General features: G+C 44.7%; 2 protein-coding genes across 2 annotated transcripts in view; both read left to right on the top strand.

Annotated features, from left to right (window-relative positions):
* Positions 1 to 57: 57 nt before the first annotated feature.
* On the top strand, positions 58 to 16,559 carry LOC140068688 (SLAM family member 9-like). The gene is made up of 5 exons (XM_072114074.1): positions 58 to 173; positions 8,474 to 8,794; positions 10,041 to 10,337; positions 15,708 to 15,809; positions 16,050 to 16,559. Exons 1-5 carry the CDS (start codon positions 107 to 109, stop codon positions 16,097 to 16,099), a joined length of 837 nt encoding a protein of 278 aa, XP_071970175.1. The 5' UTR covers positions 58 to 106; the 3' UTR covers positions 16,100 to 16,559.
* Positions 16,560 to 22,178: 5,619 nt separating this feature from the next.
* LOC140069378 (SLAM family member 8-like) overlaps positions 22,179 to 24,166 on the top strand; it is a 160,023-nt gene continuing 158,035 nt past the window's right edge. Inside the window, exon 1 of the mRNA XM_072115023.1 lies at positions 22,179 to 22,343. Coding sequence (XP_071971124.1) covers positions 22,337 to 22,343 — 7 coding nt within the window. The 5' untranslated portion in view covers positions 22,179 to 22,336. The remainder of the gene's footprint in view (positions 22,344 to 24,166) is intronic.

The raw sequence follows: 24,166 nt of genomic DNA, 5'->3' as shown, positions 1-24,166 counted from the left end.
TCATCCCCTTCCTTCTCTGACCTGTAAGATTGTGTCATTTCCCTTACAACATCCACGTCCCTCGTTCGTTTCCTCTTTCTCCACCACCGCACTCATCATCTTCAACATGAAGCCCCAGGAATCCGTGAAAGGTTTCTACGCTCTATTAACAGTCCTGATCCTGCTTGTTCCAGGTGAGTCTGGAGTTTTTCCTAAATAATTTATAGAATGCCATCCATCCGAGAGACATCCCAGGAGATAAGGTCATCACTGGTGACCTCAGACAATCAGTAGAATGAGACGATCCATCAAGGGCTGATGGAACCCTATATAGTAGATGGTGGTATTATGTAGGACTAAGTAAACCAAATAATGGAGAACATGCTGCCGAAAAACTCAGCTCTGGACCTTAGTGATGGAGTCTGATGGAGATGTTGTGGATGAAGAGGCAATGGGCAATGGATGGGGCATTTTTAGGACTCTGAGGAGTGGGATTTTTAGAAAGGACATTTCTTACCTTTCCCTAGGGCAGTGGTGGCGAACCTATGGCACGGGTGCCAGAGGTGGCACTCAGAGCCCTTTCTGTGGGCACCCAGGCCATCACCCCAGGTGTTGAAAGAAGTGCATTATCTTTGGAAGCCATCCTGCTGGACCCACCATTCTTCCTGTACAGAGAGACCCTGGAGAGAATTTGTCCTCCTTCCTTCAACTGTATTGGTGGCCTCAGGGGGCCGATACGATTACATGATTTGGAAGAACTGGTAGCAATAAGTTGCGGCTTAAAATGCCATGTTGGCACGTAACTGTAATTAAGTGGATTTTGGTTTGCAGTTTGGGCACTCGGTCTCTTAAAGGTTCGCCATCACTGCCCGAGGGGGCTGCTAGTTTAATGGGGTAAAATCTGGTGGCAATGTCACTATAAGAGCGAGCAGTTCCTACATCTCTGATATCCTAGTGTCATGATCTTCCACATACATTAGTTCTGAATACATCAGATTTTTCCGGACTTATTTAGCAACGTTCTATCGAGTAATGTGGTTTATTGTGCAAACGGCCTCCCTTATATGTCCACATCTGCTTTGCAAAAATTAAAAGAGAACTTCAAATTTTGTTGTAAACTTGTGTCGCCCTTTAACATGCCGTCTCTGTAGCTGAAATCACCAGCTAAATATACAGTAATGCTGGTGGGAATGGAGAGGAACATGGAAACATTAACCCTTTACAATGTAAAGTTCTGGGCGGGGGCTTGCCTCTCTTCTAGACACAGAGGGGGTCATTTATTAAGGGCCCGATTCGCGTTTTCCCGACGTGTTACCCGAATATTTCCGTTTTGCGCCGCTTGTACTTAAATTGCCCCGGGATTTTGGCGCACGCGATCGGATTGTGGCGCATCGGCGCTGGCATGCGCGCGACGGAAATCGGGGGGCGTGGCCGAACGAAAACCCGACGTATTCGGAAAAACCGCCGCATTTAAAAACCGAAAATGTGTCGCATAAGGACCGCTTACCTTCACCTGGTCCAGCTCGGTGCATTCCGGCGCGATGAGTTTACTTTCAGCGCAGCAGCGCCACCTGGTGGACGGCGGAAGAACTACCTTATTAAATCCCGGCCGGACCCGAATCCAGAGCGGAGAAGCCGCCGCTGGAACGCGAATGGACCGGGTAAGTAAATTTGCCCCAGAGAGGCAAGTCCTTGCAGAATGAGAGCAACACTGCTGGATATAACTTGAAATATTGGGGCACATTTACTTATCCATCCTGACGCGTTCCCCGAAAGTGCGTTGTCCAACGATAAGGCACTCTGGCACTATTCACAGTGCGCCCGATATCCTGCATGTGTCGCTTCCCCGCTCAGGTGCACCGGAGTTCACCTTCTTCTTCCTGGTGCATGTAACTGCTTGATCTTGCGACACAATTTGAAAGTTAAATCCTGCGCTCAGTCCGAATCAGTCGGATCGTCCGACGGCCCGCCCCCCTATTTTCTGTCGCATAGAAGCCAGCGCAGCTGCGCCAAAGAACGATCGGGTGCAACACAATCCCAACGCAGACCCCTGTTAAATACCTGTCCATGCCTTGTAATCCCCGAAAAAGGTACAAAGTCGGACAAATGAGCAGCTTGACCCTTAGTAAATGAGCCCCATTATAGTTAAATTATAGTAAGCATTAGTGATGAGCAGACCCATCAAAATACACATCCAGGTACCGAACCCCCACCAGTAACACCCACAATCAGTACTGGCACCAGTTGTGGTTGCTTACTGTTTAAATGCCACTGGCATTAATGTGGCACTTAATAAGTTCGGTACGATGAAGTTCGATAATGAAGTTCTGTACGATCCCGGACTTTGCGGTTTGGGTGCGTTCATCACTAGTGAACATCTTACGGGACTTTTTTGTGCTTCTTTTCTTGACTGGAAGCTGTTCTCAGACACCGGAGACAATCTCCTTCCAGAACTCCAACTGCTCCTGAGATTCCTATTATTCTTTACACACATTCTTTATGCAAAGGATGAAGGGGCTTCAAAGTGGTGCCGGGCAATTTAGAATGAAAAAAAAGGCGCACGGCCCCGCCCATGGTGCATGGCCCCGCCCATGGTGCACGGAGATAATTTTTTTTCCAAAATGATGGAAACAGGAAGCATCTGGAATACTTTTATATATATATGTTATATATATATGTTATATATGCTTTTTTTATTGTCTTAAACGTGCTTACCTGTTTATCACCATTCTGTCTATGTTCACAACTGGATATTTAGATTCCATTACTCCATGTCTTTGAACGCTGCGTGAGTCTATCCCGCCTTTTCCATTTTGCCTGAAGTGGTTCTCTGCTTCCGGTCATTTTCACATTTAACATTCACCCAGCGTTCAAAGCCTTTGCCATGACTAAGAGTGTCGGATGACACTGGAAACGCGTTGGCCGGAGTAGGCTAACCCATACCATCTGCATTGTCGCTGTGCTGTGACTACGGCGGTAGTCTCTGTAATTTTATTATCCAATTTTTATCCGGACTACGAGTCCATAATAAAGCTATCAAGATTTTTGTTTTCACCTGGATGCAGCACGCTGGATTATTTTCTTCTCAAGTATTTCTTCACGCAGAGGTCCGTGCGGAATCCGTGTCGTGCAGCCGTGGTCGAATGAGTAGGGTGAGCAATATCAAAAACGCATCTATATTTTCTCTCGGTATTTGAATACGGACTGTTTTTTTCTTTGCATACCCACAAGAAATGCCTGCATCATACATGATGTAACACTCAGACACCGCCAATAACATCTTGTAGTCACAGCACAAGCTTCTGAGACCTTCCACCTCCCATCCCAAACACTGCTATAATGGCGACAGGTGAAGCCAACAATAGACAAAAGCGATTAGCACAAGTGTTTGGTGATAACAATCAAGAAAGTGCTCCCAACATCGACATACAATCTAAAATAAGAGAGTGGGAAAGCCAGGCACTACGGGAGGTACGCACATGGTGGGACTGTACCACATTACAAAATTATTTATCCAAACAAATGATCCCACGTGGTCTCAGAATCAAAAAGATACCCTCGTATATATATACTGAAGAATTTGTCAAAGCGTGGAATGATGCACTGAGTAAATGCTCACTAGAACTTATGCAATTAATAATCTCTTGTGAACAAGTCAAATTGGAGGAAATTGACTCGGAACTTACCAACCTGAAACAAGATATCAAATCCAAATTGGATCTAGAAGCATGGAAAACCACAGAAGATCACATAAATCAACTCATAAACGATACAGAGGAATCCATAATGGAACTCAAAAAAAGTAAATTCCAAAGAGACCTATTTGATTATCAACATGACCAGGTCTATGAATGGGGCAGACGAGAACAACCTTGGAACCTACCACATACACCTAAATCCATACTCAAGAAAAAACGTGGTAAACGCACATATGTGAAAAAACCCAGAGTTGGTTTCAGTTCTTCGGAAGCAGAACAATCCGATACAAACCCTGAAACTTCTGACACGGAAAGATACGAACATATGCCCAAACAGTTAACATATTACCATAATAATAAGACTTCTACTACACAGGCAAAAAACGCAAAAGGAGAGGTGGCAGAAAGCACAAGAAAAAAACCAATACAACAAGATCGAAAAACGAGGAGTCAACCCAAATAGACACTCTAGAGGTACATTCAAACAATATAGATGTCTTAAACCTCTCTAAAGTGGAACTTAATGAAGATCAAATAAGTTTGCTTAAACTTGGCTTCAATTTTGTCCCCGAGAAAACTTTTGATCTCTTCACGACATTATTGGACATTAACAAATTCATCAGAAATCTTACAATCAGAAAACATTTTTTCAGCCAAGAATCGCAATCTATCGATATGACATCCTCACATACTGACATCAACATATTTCAAGGATTTAATTTTATGGAACAAAAAACATTAATCGATCTTGTTGATCTCGATGACCAAACGGCAGATAAAGAAGAGATTGGTACATCATCCCTTGCGACAAAAAATCCAACATTCTATCCGAAACAAGCCAGGGTACCAACCATGGACGCTTTTCAAGAAGCCGTGGAAAAAGATTTAAAAAAATTATTTGACATCTCCAAAAAAGGAAAACCGGCTAATTTCAACCACAACCAACATAAAGCTCTGAACGAATTGAAAAATAACCATGAACTTACCGTCAAAATGGCGGACAAAGGTGGTTGTATTGTAGTCATGGACACTTGTTCTTACATCCAATGGACACAAGAACTTCTTACCGACACAGAGACTTACAGGGTTTTATCCACCAACCCTACTAATAAATTTCAACAGATTTTTCTTAACATCATTACTGATGGTTATGCCCAGGGGATATTTAGCAAAAAACAATTTGATTATATTAATGTTAATGAACCACAAGTACCGTTCCTACATGCATTACCGAAAGTACATAAGGGCCAACACCCGCCACCTATGCGCCCCATAGTATCTGGCATCGGTTCCCTTACTGAACATCTCAGCGAATGGCTCGACTCCCTATTGCAACCTCTAGCAACTAGAACCCCCGGTTATCTTAAAGACACCGGAGATGTTCTAAGAGCCTTACAAACTGTCACATGGGATGATTCTTACAGCTGGCTAAGCTGTGATGTGATCTCCCTGTACACATGTATACCTCACAATGTTGCATTATCAGCAATAGAATATCACATGAACAAATACAGCACATACAGTGACAATTTAAAGAATTTCATCAAAGAAACATTATGGTACTTGTTAAAACATAATTTTTTTCTTTTTAACGATGTGTTTTATTTACAACTCAAAGGAGTCCCTATGGGAGCCAAATATTCCCCTTCCCTCGCCAACCTTGTCATGGCGTGGTGGGAAGAAATCCATCTCTACAGTGACACCAATCCATTCATGCGGTCGATTCTTTGGTATGGCAGATACATCGACGACCTGCTTTTCATTTGGTCGGGCGATGTGTCTGCCATACCTAATTTCATCGACTGCATGAACACTAATGCCTTCAATCTGCGTTTCACCCATCACATCAGTAACACACAAGTAACGTTTCTGGATTTAAACATTTTTGTGTACAACCAACAAATTCATACTAACACTCATCGCAAAGACATCTCAGGAAATACCATTTTACATGCTCACAGCTCACACCCCAAACATACCATTACGTCAATCCCGGTTGGAGAACTCACAAGAGCCAAAAGAAATTGCAGTAAGACATCGGACTACTATCATGAAGTCACCAATATCAAAAACAGATTGAAACACAGAGGTTATTCCCAGTGGCAATTACAAAGAGCAGAAAGAATAGTGTCTTGTAAAGACAGAAATTCACTTTTGAAAACCTCTATCTCAAAAAAGAAACGAAATGTCAGGAACAAACCCACAGTGGTGATTCGATACAGCCCTCAATTTAATACAATTAAACACATCATTCAGAAAAACTTACCCATATTAACGCAAGATGAAACACTGGCGCAAATTCTGTCAGAGGGCTGCAGTGTAGTGTCTCGTCGGGCCACCACAATAGGCAACATCATCTCACCCAGTTTTCCCATTCGAGATAACAAGAGACAAAACTGGTTGAGGCACAAAGGTTTTTTCAACTGCGGCTCACATCCCTGCAAAACTTGCAAATATGTTTCACCTACCAAAAACTTCTTCAACCATGACAATACACAAGAACATCCTATTACATCATACATCAATTGCAATAGCGACAATGTTATATATATCATAGAATGCACACAATGTAATAAAAAATATGTGGGGGCCACTAAAAGAAAGTTCAAGGTTAGATTCCTGGAACACCTGGGAGACATCAATAGGAAAACAGCTCCCTTCGAACACAAAAAGGCAATATCAGGAGCATCCAGGCATTTCATGGATATCCATGGGGGCAAAACTGATTCTCTGAGAGGCTATGCCATTGAGAAAATCTATCCAAACAAAAGAGGAGGCAGCATCCAAAAACGCCTCGTGGATCGCGAAGCGTATTGGATCTTCCACCTGAACTCCAGATTTCCGTCTGGCCTTAACTACAGAAACGAATTCATGTTTCATTATAGGGACTAATCAATTTAGTCCCATCATTTCCTTCATGCTTCTCATCAGGTATATAGTGATATCCTCCATCATAGCATTACCAGGCAGTAAATACAAACAATAGCTATATTGTACATGACAAAACATGAATAGCTATCCACCATTCCACACGGGTATCTTCGTGATCATTAACATTGCAACATCAGTCAATGAATCCTTTCCTTTGTAAAATTGTTTTTATCCATTATGACAGATTCAAGATTTGAATTTCCTATCGTGACATTATACCATATTAAAATAATGTAAGCAAATCGTTTTCTTATATGACCATCGCTGCAATGACACAACTAACCACTACGCTAATTCAGCATTGAAATGTTAAAGTGATGTGTTATATATGCTTTTTTTATTGTCTTAAACGTGCTTACCTGTTTATCACCATTCTGTCTATGTTCACAACTGGATATTTAGATTCCATTACTCCATGTCTTTGAACGCTGCGTGAGTCTATCCCGCCTTTTCCATTTTGCCTGAAGTGGTTCTCTGCTTCCGGTCATTTTCACATTTAACATTCACCCAGCGTTCAAAGCCTTTGCCATGACTAAGAGTGTCGGATGACACTGGAAACGCGTTGGCCGGAGTAGGCTAACCCATACCATCTGCATTGTCGCTGTGCTGTGACTACGGCGGTAGTCTCTGTAATTTTATTATCCAATTTTTATCCGGACTACGAGTCCATAATAAAGCTATCAAGATTTTTGTTTTCACCTGGATGCAGCACGCTGGATTATTTTCTTCTCAAGTATTTCTTCACGCAGAGGTCCGTGCGGAATCCGTGTCGTGCAGCCGTGGTCGAATGAGTAGGGTGAGCAATATCAAAAACGCATCTATATTTTCTCTCGATACTTTTAAAGAGCCCTGTGTTACCTGCCTGTGATTCGTGAGCTTATAGACCATCCTCAATCCCCTACAAGATCTGGCCTTTTTCCATTTTTACCTTTTTGTTTCTCCTCTCTACATTCAAAAAGCCATAACTTTTTCTCCCCCATGTACAGACCCCAAAAAACCCCAGAAACATCCAGGAGGAGGCGGATATGGAGCCGAATCAGTGCTCCGCAGCAGAGGCTCCAAATGTGAATGGAGAACCCCTCTGTTCCCATGTCCCAGCAGTGGGATATTTTTTACCCCATAGACATTACCAGTCTTGTGGGACACCCCTTGGCTCTAATCACCTCAGTGAAGCTCCTGATGGTTGACTATGCAGAAAATAGGATGAAACGTGTAGGGCGAGGATAGAGCACCTAATAGGTCAATAATGGGACTGCCCTTGTAAGGGCGGGAGCAATAAAACTCTGGGGCCAGGAGGTAATAGGGATGAACTAGGGTCTTTTTTACCATGTGACCGAAATCATCCTATCACATGAACTTGGACCTTGGACAGTCAGGAAATGAGGTGGGTTTCATATATCCTGGCCTCTCCACAATCACCTCCAGCAATGGTCCGTTCCATACTGTATAGTAGCATTGGTAACATTGGTTTTAAAGTGTGAGCTGAATTCAGTCATTTGGGCTCAATTTTGTAGTTTTATTAGGTATACTACCCGAGCATTCGAGTTGTTTGTTCAGCATATTTTAATTTTAGATGTTTGGAATAAAAGTTATGTTTTAATTGAGAGAACTCACCAATGCAGAATTTGTATTATTTCAGGCCCCTTAAGGTACTTTAACCCAAGGGGGTCTGATTGCACTTACAATGTACTGTAATACAATTATATTGTAGCATATTGTAAATTTACAACTGATCTTTACAGATCTGGCTTTATGTTGGGCCCAGGAGTTTCTATAAGACTCCAGGCTGACGACCTATCAGTGCCCAGCGGATATATCTTATTATTATATATCTTATAATTATTTGTTATGTTCTGTGTCTGTAGGAGGTGAAGCAGTGGAGCATACACCGGCTCTACTACACGAGGAGGTCACTTTCTCATATGTTCCTACAGAGAAGACGGCCACAATAAGTGTAGTAAGATGGTGGTTTGATGGGAGCGGAGGAGGTGTCTTGATAATGCTCATTGCTGGGGATAACCATCATTCACCTCACACTCAGTTCACTGGGCGTCTACAAAAGTCTGAAGACCCTCTTACATTGACCATAAGGAACCTGACTATGGAGGACGCCGGGATTTACAGGATTGACGTTGTACAAGAAAATAGAATACCAGAAAACTATTCATGGAATGTCACACTCTATGGTGCGTGGTGTCTCTATAATGTGGGGTGTCTCCTATAATGAAAATATAATGACTTAGTAAAATATAATAGTTGCATTAATAATTCCAGTAACAAATGTAATGTTCACATCATCACACCAGCAGGGGGCAGTGTGTCCTCCTATTACTACTAGGGGTGACTGTCCTATACCATGGCCCCACATCATCACACCAGCAGGGGGCAGTGTGTCCTCCTATCACTTCTAGGGGTGACTGTCCTATACCATGGCCCCACATCATCACACCAGCAGGGGGCAGTGTTCTACTATCACTACTAGGGGTGACAGTCCTATACCATGGCCCCCACATCATCACACCAGCAGGGGGCAGTGTGTCCTCCTATCACTACTAGGGGTGACTGTCCTATACCATGGCCCCCACATCATCACACCAGCAGTGGGCAGTGTGTCCTCCTATCACTTCTAGGGGTGACTGTCCTATACCATGGCCCCCACATCATCACACCAGCAGGGGGCAGTGTGTCCTCCTATCACTACTAGGGGTGACTATCCTATACCATCGCCCCCACATCATCACACCAGCAGGGGGCAGTGTGTCCTCCTATCACTACTAGGGGTGACTGTCCTACACCATGGCCCCCACATCATCACACCAGCCGGGGGCAGTGTGTCCTCCTATCACTACTAGGGATGACTGTCCTATACCATGGCCCCCACATCATCACACCAGCAGGGGGCTGTGTGTCCTCCAATCACTACTAGGGGTGACTATCCTATACCATGGCCCCCACATCATCACACCAGCAGGGGGCAGTGTGTCCTCCTATCACTACTAGTAGTGACTGTCCTATACCATGGCCCCCACATCATCACACCAGCAGGGGGCAGTGTGTCCTCCAATCACTACTAGGGGTGACTATCCTATACCATGGCCCCCACATCATCACACCAGCAGGGGGCAGTGTGTCCTCCTATCACTTCTAGGGGTGACTGTCCTATACCATGGCCCCCACATCATCACACCAGCAGGGGGCAGTGTGTCCTCCTATCATTACTAGAGGTGACTGTCCTATACCATGGCCCCCACATCATCACACCAGCAGGGGGCAGTGTGTCCTCCTATCACTACTAGGGGTGACTGTCCTGTACCATGGCCCTCACATCATCACACCAGCAGGGGGAAGTGTGTCCTCCTATCACTAGTACTGGGGGCTAGTACTGCAGCTATGGTTTATATACCATCTTATTTCTGTGCTTTATGTCTATAGAACCTGTTCCTCGCCCACACATAAGCGCTGAGGTGATGGAGGACACCGCGGACCTCTGTAACTTCACTCTCCATTGTACCACACCATCCAGTACAAGCCAATCACATCTCCCCCTGACGTGGCTATTATCAGACGCTGGAGTATTATATGGACTAAATGTACAGGAAGAATACTTGCAGACGGCAGTAAAGAGCGACTCCCGGGCCATGACAATCCACTGTATAGTCTGGAACCCGGTCGAGGGCAAGAACGTCTCCATCCAGGTGAAGGACATATGTGCAGCTGCAGGCGAGAGAGGTGAGGCCTACTGTGTAACAGTGTGTGTGGCTGTGTATAAGTGTGTGTAGCTGTGTATATGTGTGTGTAGCTGTGTGTAAGTGTGTGTGGCTGTGTATAAGTGTGTGTGGCTGTGTATAAGTGTGTGTAGCTGTGTATATATGTGTGTGGCTGTGTATAAGTGTGTGTGGCTCTGTATAAGTGTGTGTGGCTGTGTATATATGTGTGTGTGGCTGTGTATAAGAGTGTGTGGCTGTGTATAAGTGTGTGTGGCTGTGTATAAGTGTGTGTGGCTGTGTATAAGTGTGTGTAGCTGTGTATATATGTGTGTGGCTGTGTATAAGTGTGTGTGGCTCTGTATAAGTGTGTGTGGCTGTGTATATATGTGTGTGTGGCTGTGTATAAGAGTGTGTGGCTGTGTATAAGTGTGTGTGGCTGTGTATAAGTGTGTGTGGCTGTGTATATATGTGTGTGGCTGTGTATAAGTGTGTGTGGCTGTGTATAAGTGTGTGTAGCTGTGTATAAGTGTGTTCGGCTGTGGATATGTGTGTGTGGCTGTGTATATGTGTGTGTAGCGGTGTGTAAGTGTTTGTGGCTGTGTATATATGTGTGTGGCTGTGTATAAGTGTGTGTGGCTGTGTATATATGTGTGTGGCTGTGTATAAGTGTGTGTAGCGGTGTGTAAGTGTTTGTGGCTGTGTATATATGTGTGTGGCTGTGTATAAGTGTGTGTGGCTGTGTATATATGTGTGTGGCTGTGTATATATGTGTGTGGCTGTGTATATATGTGTGTGGCTGTGTATAAGTGTGTGTGGCTGTGTACATGTGTGTGTGGCTGTGTATATGTGTGTGTGGCTGTGTATAAGTGTGTGTGTGGCTGTGTATAAGTATGTGTGGCTGTGTATAAGTGTGTGTGGCTGTGTATAAGTGTGTGTAGCTGTGTATAAGTGTGTATGCCTGTATATATTGTGGCAGGGTGGCTGCCACTAGAGAAGCTTTTGGACATAAAATGTGCATTTTGCCTTATGAAAAGCTGAGTAGAAGACAGGCCTGTAAAAGTTGGGTCTGTCTAATTAAGTTGATTAGTTTTCAGCTGGAGGGGCTTCACTAATACATGGGGCAGACTTCACACTGGGATCCACCCTGGGGAGTTTTGAGTTTGTGTACTGCCAAATAAAGCTGGCTGAGGCCAGTCTTAACCTTACTCACATTGTGTGAATTCCCTGTGTGTGCTGGTCGTCTGCTTAGGAGACGACGATCCCCGGAGCTAATCTCCTACAATATGTGTGTAGCTGTGTATAAGTGTGTATGCAGGGGCGCACCTGCCATGAGGCGAGTTGAGAATCTCGCCTCAGGCGGCGCGCCACCTGCTGGACGAGGGGCGGCATTGTGCGCCCGGCCGTCCATGCTACCACCCGCCAGTCTGCCTATGCTGCCGCTGGAACCCCCACCCGTGCTGCCGCCAACCGGACCTTGCTGCCGCCCGCCGGCCTGTCCTGCCGTCCACCTGACCACCATCCCAGGCTGACACCCCCCCCCGCTCTCCCCCTCCTCTGCTCTGTTCCGCGCCGCTCCCCACCTCTCCTCCACTCTGCTCCGTTCCGCTCCCTCTGTCCCGTTCATATCCGCTCTCCCCCTCCTCTGCTCCGCCCCCCCTCTCCTCCACTCTGCTCCGCTCCTTCTGTCCCTTTCATCTCCGCTTCCTCCACTATGCTCCGCTCCGTCCTCCTCCGCTCAGTCCTCCCCCTCTCCTCCACTCTGCTCCGCTCCCGGCCTCCTCCGCTCGGCCCCCCCTTCTCCTCCACTCTGCTCCGCTCCCGGCCTCCTCCAATCCGCTCGGCCCCCCTCCTCCGCTCGGCCCCCCCTTCTCCTCCACTCTGCTCAGCTCCCGGCCTCCTCCGCTCCGCTCGGCCCCCCTCCTCCGCTCGGCCCCCCCTTCTCCTCCACTCTGCTCCGCTCCAGGCCTCCTCCGCTCGGCCCCCCCTTCTCCTCCACTCTGCTCCGCTCCCGGCCTCCTCCGCTCCGCTCGGCCCCCCTCCTCCGCTCGGCCCCCCCTTCTCCTCCACTCTGCTCCGCTCCCGGCCTCCTCCGCTCCGCTCGGCCCCCCTCCTCCGCTCGGCCCCCCCTTCTCCTCCACTCTGCTCCGCTCCCGGCCTCCTCCGCTCCGCTCGGCCCCCCTCCTCCGCTCGGCCCCCCCTTCTCCTCCACTCTGCTCCGCTCCCGGCCTCCTCCGCTCCGCTCGGCCCCCCTCCTCCGCTCGGCCCCCCCTTCTCCTCCACTCTGCTCCGCTCCAGGCCTCCTCCGCTCGGCCCCCCCTTCTCCTCCACTCTGCTCCGCTCCCGGCCTCCTCCGCTCGGCCCCCCCTTCTCCTCCACTCTGCTCCGCTCCCCCCCTCCTCCGCTCGGCCCCCCCTTCTCCTCCACTCCGCTCCGCTCCCCCCCCCCTCCTCCGCTCGGCTCCCCCCCCCTCCTCCGCTCGGCTCCCCCCCCCCCTCCTCCGCTCGGCTCCCCCCCTCCTCCGCTCGGCTCCCCCCCCCCTTGTACGCCCAAGCCCCCCCTCCCCCGCTCCTGGAGAACCTTCCTGGAAAATACAAGAAAATAAAGTAAGTTTATCTGTTTATATGTATGTGATGTGTGTATGTAATGTATATATATGTGTCTATGTATGTGATGTGTCTATGTATGTGTGTACATGTGTATATGTATGTGATGTGTCTATGTAATGTATATATGTATATGTTTGTGTACATGTATGTGTGTATATGTGTACATGTATGTGATTTGTGTATGTAATGTGTATATGTATGTGATTTGTGTATGTAATGTGTATATGTATGTGATGTGTATGTGTATATGTACGTGTTTATTTGTGTATATATGTATTCCGTATGCATTTTATACTACATGGTGGCACGTTGTATGCGGTTTATTCTACATGGCGATACACTACATGCATTTTATACTATGTGGCGATATGCTGTATGTATTATATACTACATGGTAGTAAGCTGTATCCATTTTATTCTACATGGTGGTACGTTGTATCCATTTTATACTACATGGCGATATGCTGTATGTATTATATACCACATGGCAATATTCTGTATTCATTTTATACTACATGGCGATATGCTGTATGCATTATATACCACATGGCAATATTCTGTATTCATTTTATACTACATGGCGATATGCTGTATGCATTATATACCACATGGCAATATTCTGTATTCATTTTATACTACATGGCGATATGCTGTATACATTTTATACTACATGGCGATATTCTGTATGCATTATATAGTACATGGCGATATTCTGTATGCATTTTATACCACATGGCGATATGCTGTATGTATTTTACACTACATGGCGATACGCTGTATGCATTTTATACTACATGGCAATATTCTGTATGTATTTTTTACTACATGCCGTATACGCTGTATGCATTTTACACTACATAGCAATATGATGTATGTATTTTATACTACATGGGGGGGATGCTGTATGCATTTTATACTACATGGGGGGACGCTGTATGTATTTTATACCACATGGCAATATTCTGTATGCATTTAATACTACATGGCGGTATGCTGTATGCATTTTATACTACATGGTGGTATGCTGTATGCATTTTATACTACATGGTGGTATGCTGTATGCATTTTATACTACATGGCGGCATGCTGTATGCATTAAATACTACAGGGCGGTACTCTGTAATCTGGTCCTGACACTCCCTGAAATATTACATATATGGGCGGGGGGGGGGGGGGGGGGCGTCTCTCTATGGCTCGCCTCAGGCAGCAGACAGGCTTGGTACACCCCTGTGTGTATGCCTGTATATGTGTGTGTGGCTGTGTATATGTGTGTGTAGCGGTGTGTAAGTGTTTGTGGCTGTGTATATGTGTGTGTGTGGCTGTGTATAAGTGTGTGTGTGTGGCTGTGTATATGTGTGTGTGTGGCTGTGTATAAGTGTGTGTGTGTGGCTGTGTATAAGTGTGTGTGTGTGTGGCTGTGTATAAGTGTGTGTGTGTGTGTGTGTGGCTGTGTATAAGTGTGTGTGTGTGTGGCTGTGTATAAGTGTGTGATATTATATAGTGATAAAAAGTAATGTAACAATTGTTCTCTTTAGTGTAACCCCAAACACACTGGAGTAGATTTACTTACGGTTCATTCACGATCCAGCGGCGCGTTCTCTGCGGAGGATTCGGGTCTTCCGGCGATTCACTAAGGCAATGCGCCCGATGTCCACCAGGTGTTGCTGCTGCGCTGAATTCCCTCGGAGTGCACTGGTTTTTCCGAATCAGTCGGGTTTTCTTACGGCCACGCCCCCCAACTTCCATCGCGTGCATGCCAGCGCCGATGCGCCACAATCCGATCGCGTGCGCCAAAATCCCGGGGCAATTCAGGGAAAATCGGCGCAAATCAGAAATATTCGGATAACCCATCGGAAAAAACGCGATTCAGGCCCTTAGTAAATGACCCCCACTATGTACTATGTTCTGTATTATTACATCTGATGAAGGGGCAGTTTCCTCTGAAACGTGTAATCTTCATAAAAATTTATGTTATTTGAGCAAGATGCAGTGTGGAGCATCCAAACAATTATCTACTATCCCCTGGCGCCGTCTGTATCCACTGGCATCTCTATCACTTATTTATCTCGAAGCAGAAATCTCTTATTGCATTATATAGATACATAAAACCCCTCATTTTGTATTTATAGCTTCCTCCTATCCGTATATATTTGTTATAGCGCTCTCCCAAATTTATGTCTATATTGCACTGCCAATACTTCCCTGGATTTATGTTATACCCTATTTTCCTGAAAACAGGACCCCCGAAAATCAGACCAAGTACAATTTTTTTCAAGAAATATATATATATATACAGGCGGACACCCGACTTATAGACGACCCCTAGTTACAGACGGACCCCTCTGCCCACTGTGACCTCTGGTGACCTCTCTGGATGCTTTTCTTTAGTCCCAGGCTGCAATGAAAGGTGTCTGTAATGAAGCTTTATTGATAATCCTCGGTGACAATTACAGCAAAAAATTTGAAAATCCAATTGTCACTGGGGCAAATAAAATTTTTCTCTGGATCTACAATTCTAAAATATACAGTTTTGATCTTGTTCGTAACCCGGGGGCTGCCTGTATATATATTATATATCCAAAAGGAAAATGGCAGCACTCCAATATAGTGAAAAAAAATGGCGTCTATTCCACCTCCAGCAATGTTACGACCTTTGTCAAGCAAAGGACACAGGGGTAACCATCACGTCATTGTCCTCCCTGTGTAATGGGGGGGGGGGGGAGTGTTTCAGTGGAGATGTCCGTTCATTTTTAATTGTTTTTTAAAAATGTTATTTTTCTTTCCAGGTGGGAGATCTCTTCATCTACTGATCATAAAGCCTCTACAATGTGTCCTGTTCCTGGTGCCGCTAATAATGTATCTCAGTATAAGAGCCGATGAGAAAAAAGGTGGGTTCATAGAGCTAGACCCCCTCAACGTCTTCACAGTCCTTCAGTAATTCTTCATACTGAGGACCTTCCTGCTACATAGGTCATCAGTATGGGATTGGTGGGGGTGATTTGCTGTTATGACTCCCTCTGGGTGCTGAGACCTCTTTGGTGGTTGGGTTGGTGGAAGACTCATCGTCACTAAATCCGATTGGACGATGAGTCTTCATATTTCTTTGATACTTTTCTCTTTTTTCTTAGGGTCCTCCACAAACATGAACGTTGAATCGCACAAAGTCTCAACATGCTAACACATTACTAACAATGTGCAGATCTCCCGCTACCATTCTGATGGCCTGAGGGTCCACGTCTCCATTCATTGAGTAGACCTCTCCAGCCTGGCACAAGCTCTGCAGACCAGCGGGCACTGACGCTACTGAGATGTGTATCTTCCAGAAGATGATTGGCCTCCAATACGTCCATGGGAAAACCTCACCCCCCGACACAACGAGAGACACAAGTAACAGCTGCAGCCTGAGGACCTCAAACCATGTCATCTCACAGACTCGTTTTCTAAGGCTTTCTCATAAAAAAGCTAATCCCGTATATATGATAATAACAGCTTCATTCATCATCGAAATTGAGCGAGTGCGGCTTTGTAGAACTGCAAGCATATGGCAAAAGGTTTAGAACTGAACAACAGGAGGCGCCATAACCCATATATAACAACATCCAGGCAAAGGACTGATTCATTTATAGAGAACGTGTCACCGGAAAAAAAAATTTTTTACGCTTAACATTTTATTTTTTTCTATATAAAAAAATTTCAAACAAAAGTGGCATGTCACTATCTTTATTTAATAAAAATTACTATATCTTACAGATATCACCCTGATTTATATAGACACTGACCCATCATTACATCACTACTGACAAAAGATGATGTCACAGCTTATCTCCTCCTCCTCCCTGTACAATGACCTCTATATAGATAACACTGACCCATCATTACATCACTACTGACAATAGATGATGTCACAGCTTATCCCCTCCCCCTCCCTGTACAATGACCTCTATATACATAGCACTGACCCATCATTACATCACTACTAACAATAGATGATGTCACAGCTTATCTCCTCCCCCTCCCTGTACAATGAACTCTATATAGATAACACTGACCCATCATTACATCACTACTGACAATAGATGATGTCACAGCTTATCTCCTCCTCCCTGTACAATGACCTCTATATAGATAACACTGACCCATCATTACATCACTACTGACAATAGATAATGTCACAGCTTATCTCCTCCCCCTCCCTGTACAATGACCTCTATATAGATAACACTGACCCATCATTACATCACTACTGACAATAGATGATGTCACAGCTTATCTCCTCCCCCTCCCTATACAATGACCTCTATATAGATAACACTGACCCATCATTACATCACTACTGACAATAGATGATGTCACAGCTTATCTCCTCCCCCTCCCTGTACAATGACCTCTATATAGATAACACTGACCCATCATTACATCACTACTGAGAATAGATGATGTCACAGCTTATCTCCTCCTCCTCCCTGTACAATCACCTCTATATAGATAACACTGACCCATCATTACATCACTACTGACAATAGATGATGTCACAGCTTATCTCCTCCCCTCCCTGTACAATGACCTCTACATAGATAACACTGACCCATCATTACATCACTACTGACAATAGATGATGTCACAGCTTATCTCCTCCTCCTCCCTGTACAATCACCTCTATATAGATAACACTGACCCATCATTACATCACTACAGACAATAGATGATGTCACAGCTTATCGCCTCCCCTTCCTGTACAATGACCTCTATATAGATAACACTGACCCATCATTACATCACTACTGACAATAGATGATGTCACAGCTTATCTCCTCCCCTCCCTGTACAATGACCTCTACATAGATAACACTGACCCATCATTACATCACTACTGACAATAGATGATGTCACAGCTTATCTCCTCCCCCTCCTTATACAATGACCTCTATATAGATAACACTGACCCATCATTACATCACTACTGACAATAGATGATGTCACAGCTTATCTCCTCCCCCTCCCTGTACAATGACCTCTATATAGATAACACTGACCCATCATTACATCACTACTGACAATAGATGATGTCACAGCATATCTCCTCCCCCTCCCTGTACAATGACCTCTATATAGATAACACTGACCCATCATTACATCACTACTGACAATAGATTATGTCACAGCTTATCTCCTCCCCCCTCCCTGTACAATGACCTCTATATAGATAACACTGACCCATCATTACATCACTACTGACAATAGATTATGACCCATCATTACATCACTACTGACAATAGATGATGTCACAGCTTATCTCCTCCCCCTCCCTGTACAATGACCTCTATATAGATAACACTGACCCATCATTACATCACTACTGACAATAGATGATGTCACAGCATATCTCCTCCCCCTCCCTGTACAATGACCTCTATATAGATAACACTGACCCATCATTACATCACTACTGACAATAGATTATGTCACAGCTTATCTCCTCCCCCTCCCTGTACAATGACCTCTATATAGATAACACTGACCCATCATTACATCACTACTGACAATAGATTATGTCACAGCTTATCTCCTCCCCCTCCCTGTACAATGACCTCTATATAGATAACACTGACCCATCATTACATCACTACTGACAATAGATGATGTCACAGCTTATCTCCTCCCCCTCCCTGTACAATGACCTCTATATAGATAACACTGACCCATCATTACATCACTACTGACAATAGATGATGCCACAGCTTATCTCCTCCCCTCCCTGTACAATGTCCTCTATATAGATAATACTGACCCATCATTACATCACTACTGACAATAGATGATGTCACAGCTTATCTCCTCCCCCTCCCTGTATAATGACCTCTATATAGATAACACTGACCCATCATTACATCACTACTGACAATAGATGATGTCACAGCTTCTCTCCTCCTCCTTCCTGTTCAATGACCTCTATATAGATAACACTGACCCATCATTACATCACTACTGACAATAGATGATGTCACAGCTTATCTCCTCCCCGCCCTGTACAATCACGTCTATATAGATAACACTGACCCATCATTACATCACTACTGACAATAGATGATGTCACAGCTTATCTCCTCCCCCTCCCTGTACAATGACCTCTATATAGATAACACTGACCCATCATTACATCACTACTGACAATAGATGATGCCACAGCTTATCTCCTCCCCTCCCTGTACAATGTCCTCTATATAGATAATACTGACCCATCATTACATCACTACTGACAATAGATGATGTCACAGCTTATCTCCTCCTCCTCCCTGTACAATGACCTCTATATAGATAACACTGACCCATCATTACATCACTACTGACAATAGATGATGTCACAGCTTATCTCCTCCTCCTCCCTGTACAATGTCCTCTATATAGATAACACTGACCCATCATTACATCACTACTGACAATAGATGATGTCACAGCTTATCTCCTCCCCGCCCTGTACAATCACCTCTATATAGATAACACTGACCCATCATTACATCACTACTGACAATAGATGATGTCACAGGTTATCCCCTCCCCCTCCCTGTACAATGACCTCTATATAGATAACACTGACCCATCATTACATCACTACTGACAATAGATGATGTCACAGCTTATCTCCTCCTCCTCCCTGTACAATGTCCTCTATATAGATGACACTGACCCATCATTGGGGGGAAATTCCAGCCTCTAGATGTGCAAACCTCATAGAGACCAATATACTTGTCATTGCCAATATAAGTGCTTCTACATAGTACCTCAACTTTCATTACACTTTACAAAATAAAGTAATCTCTAGATCATTGGATCATGAGTTGTGGGACGTGACCCCATAGGGGTCGAACGACCATTTCACAGCGGCCGCCTGAGACGTAAATATGTCTATCGATGGTGTCAGGGACAGAGATAATCATAGATGCATGCACATTTGATAAGGAAAATGGCACTGAACAGTTACATCTCCGCGCGCCATCTCATTGGAATCACACGCTGGGCTGCCATCATCCAAACAAAAGAGACCTGGAGAAAACCAGAGAGCCTACGGGAGCGTGGGCAGATAAGTACTTTTGACTGCTTGCCACTGGGGGGCATCACTGTGATATCTAGAAAATGGATTCTAGGTTCTCTAAGGCTCCAAGCAGAGAAATATTAAATTTTAAAATTTTATATACAAATGTACAGTGCATACATAAAAACCATACAATTGTCAAATAAAAAAGCTATAATACAATATACACAAAATACACAAAGAGTTTTAAAAATAAAATTGGATTAAAACTAATATCCTTATCAATAAAATAGTTGCAGATATCCGTGCTGTGAGAATGCAGCTAGAAACTCTTTGGTTCAGATTTACTTACCCGGTCCATTCGCGATCCAGCGGCACGTTCTCTGCGGAGGATTCGGGTCCGTCCAGGATTCACTAAGGCAGTTCCTCCGACATCCACCAGGTGTCGCTGCTGCGCTGTAGTTCATCGGATTGCACTGAACTTCACCGTCCTCCGCTGAGTGCAGGTAAGCGCGTGTCGAGCGCCACTTTTTTTTTTTAAATGCGGCTTTTTCTCCGAATCTGTCGGGTTTTTTTACGGTCACGCCCCCCGATTTCCGTTGCGTGCATGCCGGCGCCGATACGCCACAATCCGATCGCGTGTGCCAAAATCCCTGGGCATTAGGGCATTTTTTGGACTTTTTAAAAAACCTTTTTAAAACTGTTTAACTTTGTCCCAGGGTAGGACATGAACAGGACCGCCTGTATAGCGAAACTCTAAGAAATCTTATATTTCAGTTCTCAACCTTTTTGGGTTGTGAAAAGGTCCCAACCACACACATAGCTCATTGTAAGGACTAACGTCCTATCCTCCAGGGTGCAGCCACTGGGGTTTCATAATCCTATCCTGGGTGTCCGGGAAGTAGTTTTACAGTGAAATGGGTCTTCAGAGCAGACTAAAATCCATTTTGTGGTTCTTCTCAGATCAAGGTGAGTAGGAATTATTAAGATATGAAGTACATTTAAAAGAGTAATTCACCATGAGCCCGTGGATTTACACATAAAAACTGATGATACAATTAGGGCAAGATGGGTTTGGATATTAGTCATCAGTCACAGGGGCGTTACTACAGGGGTAGAAGCCATAGCAGCTGCTTTAGGGCCCGCTGTGTCAGGGGGCCCCATCATGCAACCTGACACACGAAAGAATGGAGGCTGTGCACCATTATATACATGTTTACATACCACCCTTTATCTTGGTGGTAGATGCCCTTAAAATGTAGTTGTGAATTTATGTCATCATGATCGTTTGAGCGCCCTAAAGTGGATTTGTTTCTTCTGACCCTGCGTTATTGACCCATTTCCCTGCTCCCTATAATTATTGTATGTTTGTGACGACTCAAGAATCAGCTGTGCTTGGGGATAATTTGGCCAATCCTGTCATCTGTATGGCTGATAATTCCAAATAAACCTTCTTAAATTTTTTTGTGATTTTATGGGACAGTGCTTTGTCTGGTACCCAGAATGCATTGCTCTACACCAATGGTAGGACCAATGATAGTATCTATCACTCCTTGTGCTGCCGTAACATTGAGCTGTATTGGTGTCATGAAGACGTCGGTGGGGTCCAACCTTCACTCTTGGACCAAAAGAAATTACATGGATAGGCTTATGGGTACATCTGCCCTGAGTATCGGCACTATGGGGCACATTCACTAAGGGTCACAGATCGCACTTCCGTCAGACTGTTCGCCATTTTTGGAGATTGCGCGGCTTTGACAGGTGTCCGTGTTGGGATTGTGTCGCACACTATCAGTTTTTTGGCCGTCGGACGCTCGGACTGATTAGTGGGATTCAACTTTCAAATTGTGGCACTTATAATTGTGGCACTTACATGCACCAGGAAGAAGAAGGTGAACTCTGTCGGACCTGAGCGGGGAAGCTACGCGTACAGGATATCGGGCGCACGATATTAGTGAATAGCGGAACAGTGCATTATCGTCAGACAGTGCACTTTCGGTGAATTCCGCAGACCGGGTGACTAAATGTGCTCCAATATGTGTTTGCACTGCACACATGACCTGTTTTTTTCAGTTCTGTTGAGTAAACATGAGGCTCGTGAGAGTCACACAGAACTTGCTGAAGGCGACGTCTTGTGATGAGCTTGTGATGTAGACGTTCGTTAGGTACTTGAGTAAGTTAATTATCACTGACATGTGCAGTATCCATAGGGAGTCAAAGGTTGTATCCAAATATCAGTGTGGTCACGGGGGTTGCCTGGACTTCCATCAGAAATTACTTGGGCCATAGTTTGCTGTGAAAAAGAGTGACAGCGAGACCTACCTGTGGTGCTGAAGAAGGTGTCTTGAGTGATGGTGTAATGAAGAAAGAGTCCTGCAGATTATTATGTCAGGTAACTAAATCCCGACCAACCACTGACCACTATCTTTTACAGTATATGTTTTATTCTCGATGTTTTTGCTATTCTTACTAACCAACAATTATTTTTCCTTTGACAATGAATTTTTTTGACAGAAACAAGGTTGCCCAATGGGATCCAGATTCTCACCTTCACTAGCCAATTTATTCATGACTTGGTTGGAGGAGGAATTCATTTTTACTTTAGACAATCCATTTCTCAGTAACATTAAATACTATGGTCGTTTCATAGATGATTGTCTTATGGTTTGGACGGGGGCTGAAGGACAAATCAAAACTTTTATTACTTATCTCAACAACAATAACTACAATATTCAATTCACATATTCTTCTTCCCCCACTTCTATTTCTTTTCTGGACTTACGTTTAACAGGAAATCCATCCAACCACAAAGTCATATGTGACTTATATCGTAAACCCTCTGCAGGCAATACCCTCTTGCACGCCAGCAGTTGTCATCCGCCCCATGTAATTAAAAATCTGCCCAAGGGAGAATTCATTAGGGCTAAACGTATATGCACACAAGAGGAACATTGGGGGTCATTTACTAAGGGCCCGATTCGCGTTTTCCCGACGTGTTACCCGAATATTAACGATTTGCGCCGATTTCCCCTGAATTGCCCCGGGATTTTGGCGCACGTGATCGGATTATGGCGCATCGGCGCTGGCATGCACGCGACGGAAATCGGGGGGCGTGGCCGAACGAAAACCCGACGGGATTCGCAACAAATGTGTTGCGAAAATTACACTTACCTTCACCAGGTATAGGCCGGTGAATTTCAGGGCATTCCAGCGCGCCTCCGGGGAACTTCAGTGCAGCAGCACCACCTGGTGGACGGCGGACGAACTGCCTTAGTGAATCCCGGCCGGACCCGAATCCACCGCAGAGAACGCGCCGCTGGATCGCGAATGGACCGGGTAAGTAAATCTGCCCCATTATGTACAAACTTCAACTGAAATCACCAAACTTTTGCATGAAAGAGGCTATAACAAAACACATGTTACACGTACCAGAGAGAGTCTAGAAGATAAATCTAGGACACAAACGTTATATACAGCCACACACCAAGACCAAAAAAAAAAACAAAAAAAAAAACAATAATTCTATCACTTTTTCTACAGAGTACACATGTCAATACAACCAGGTTACCCAAATAATTAAAAAACATATACCAATATTGTATCAGGATCCCACTCTACACAAGATCCTTGCATCGGGATGTCGTTTCTCGGCGGGAAACTCTGCTACTTTGGAATCTATACGTATCTATCCACAATGATCAATCTTGGTTAAAGAGTGCAGGTAGCTACAAGTGCGCCCAATCTCGTTGCGGTTTATGTGAATATATAGTGAAGACAAAAGTTGCCTTTTCTATATACAATAATAGACACTATAAAATACACTCATTTATAAACTGCAACACCACTTATGTAGTGTACTCTATCACCTGCACTACATGTTGTGTCCAATATATAGGAAGCACTAAGCGCACTTTGAAACAAAGAATTGCGGAACAACTATCTGGAGCCCGCACACAATCCTCCTGCACACACACATACACCCGCAACATATCTTCTGTGTCTAAACATTGTAGGGACTCACATGAGGGAGAAACTTCGCAACTTACAGTCACACCTATTGAACGAGTCACACGTCCCAAAAGAGGCGGGGACTGGGTCAAAGCCCTCCGCAACAGAGAGGCATTCTGGATCATGACAATGAATACCAGAGCCCCTCACGGCCTGAATTCAAGATACGACCTAATGTATATATATATTTAGTGTGTTATTTTCTAA

The sequence above is a fragment of the Engystomops pustulosus genome, chromosome 7 (genome assembly GCF_040894005.1).
Source record: "Engystomops pustulosus chromosome 7, aEngPut4.maternal, whole genome shotgun sequence".
NCBI classification, from domain to species: Eukaryota; Metazoa; Chordata; class Amphibia; order Anura; family Leptodactylidae; genus Engystomops; species Engystomops pustulosus.
This window is presented reverse-complemented; position numbering and strand designations above follow the sequence as displayed.

Bases quoted from the DNA above. Each gene is read 5' to 3' on its own strand.
- LOC140068688 (XM_072114074.1), top strand. From the start codon at position 107: ATGAAGCCCCAGGAATCCGTGAAAGGTTTCTACGCTCTATTAACAGTC. The intron at 10,338-15,707 runs GTGAGGCCTACT...TTTTCTTTCCAG, and splicing joins TGCAGCTGCAGGCGAGAGAG to GTGGGAGATCTCTTCATCTA. The intron at 15,810-16,049 runs GTGGGTTCATAG...CTTTTTTCTTAG, and splicing joins AAGAGCCGATGAGAAAAAAG to GGTCCTCCACAAACATGAAC.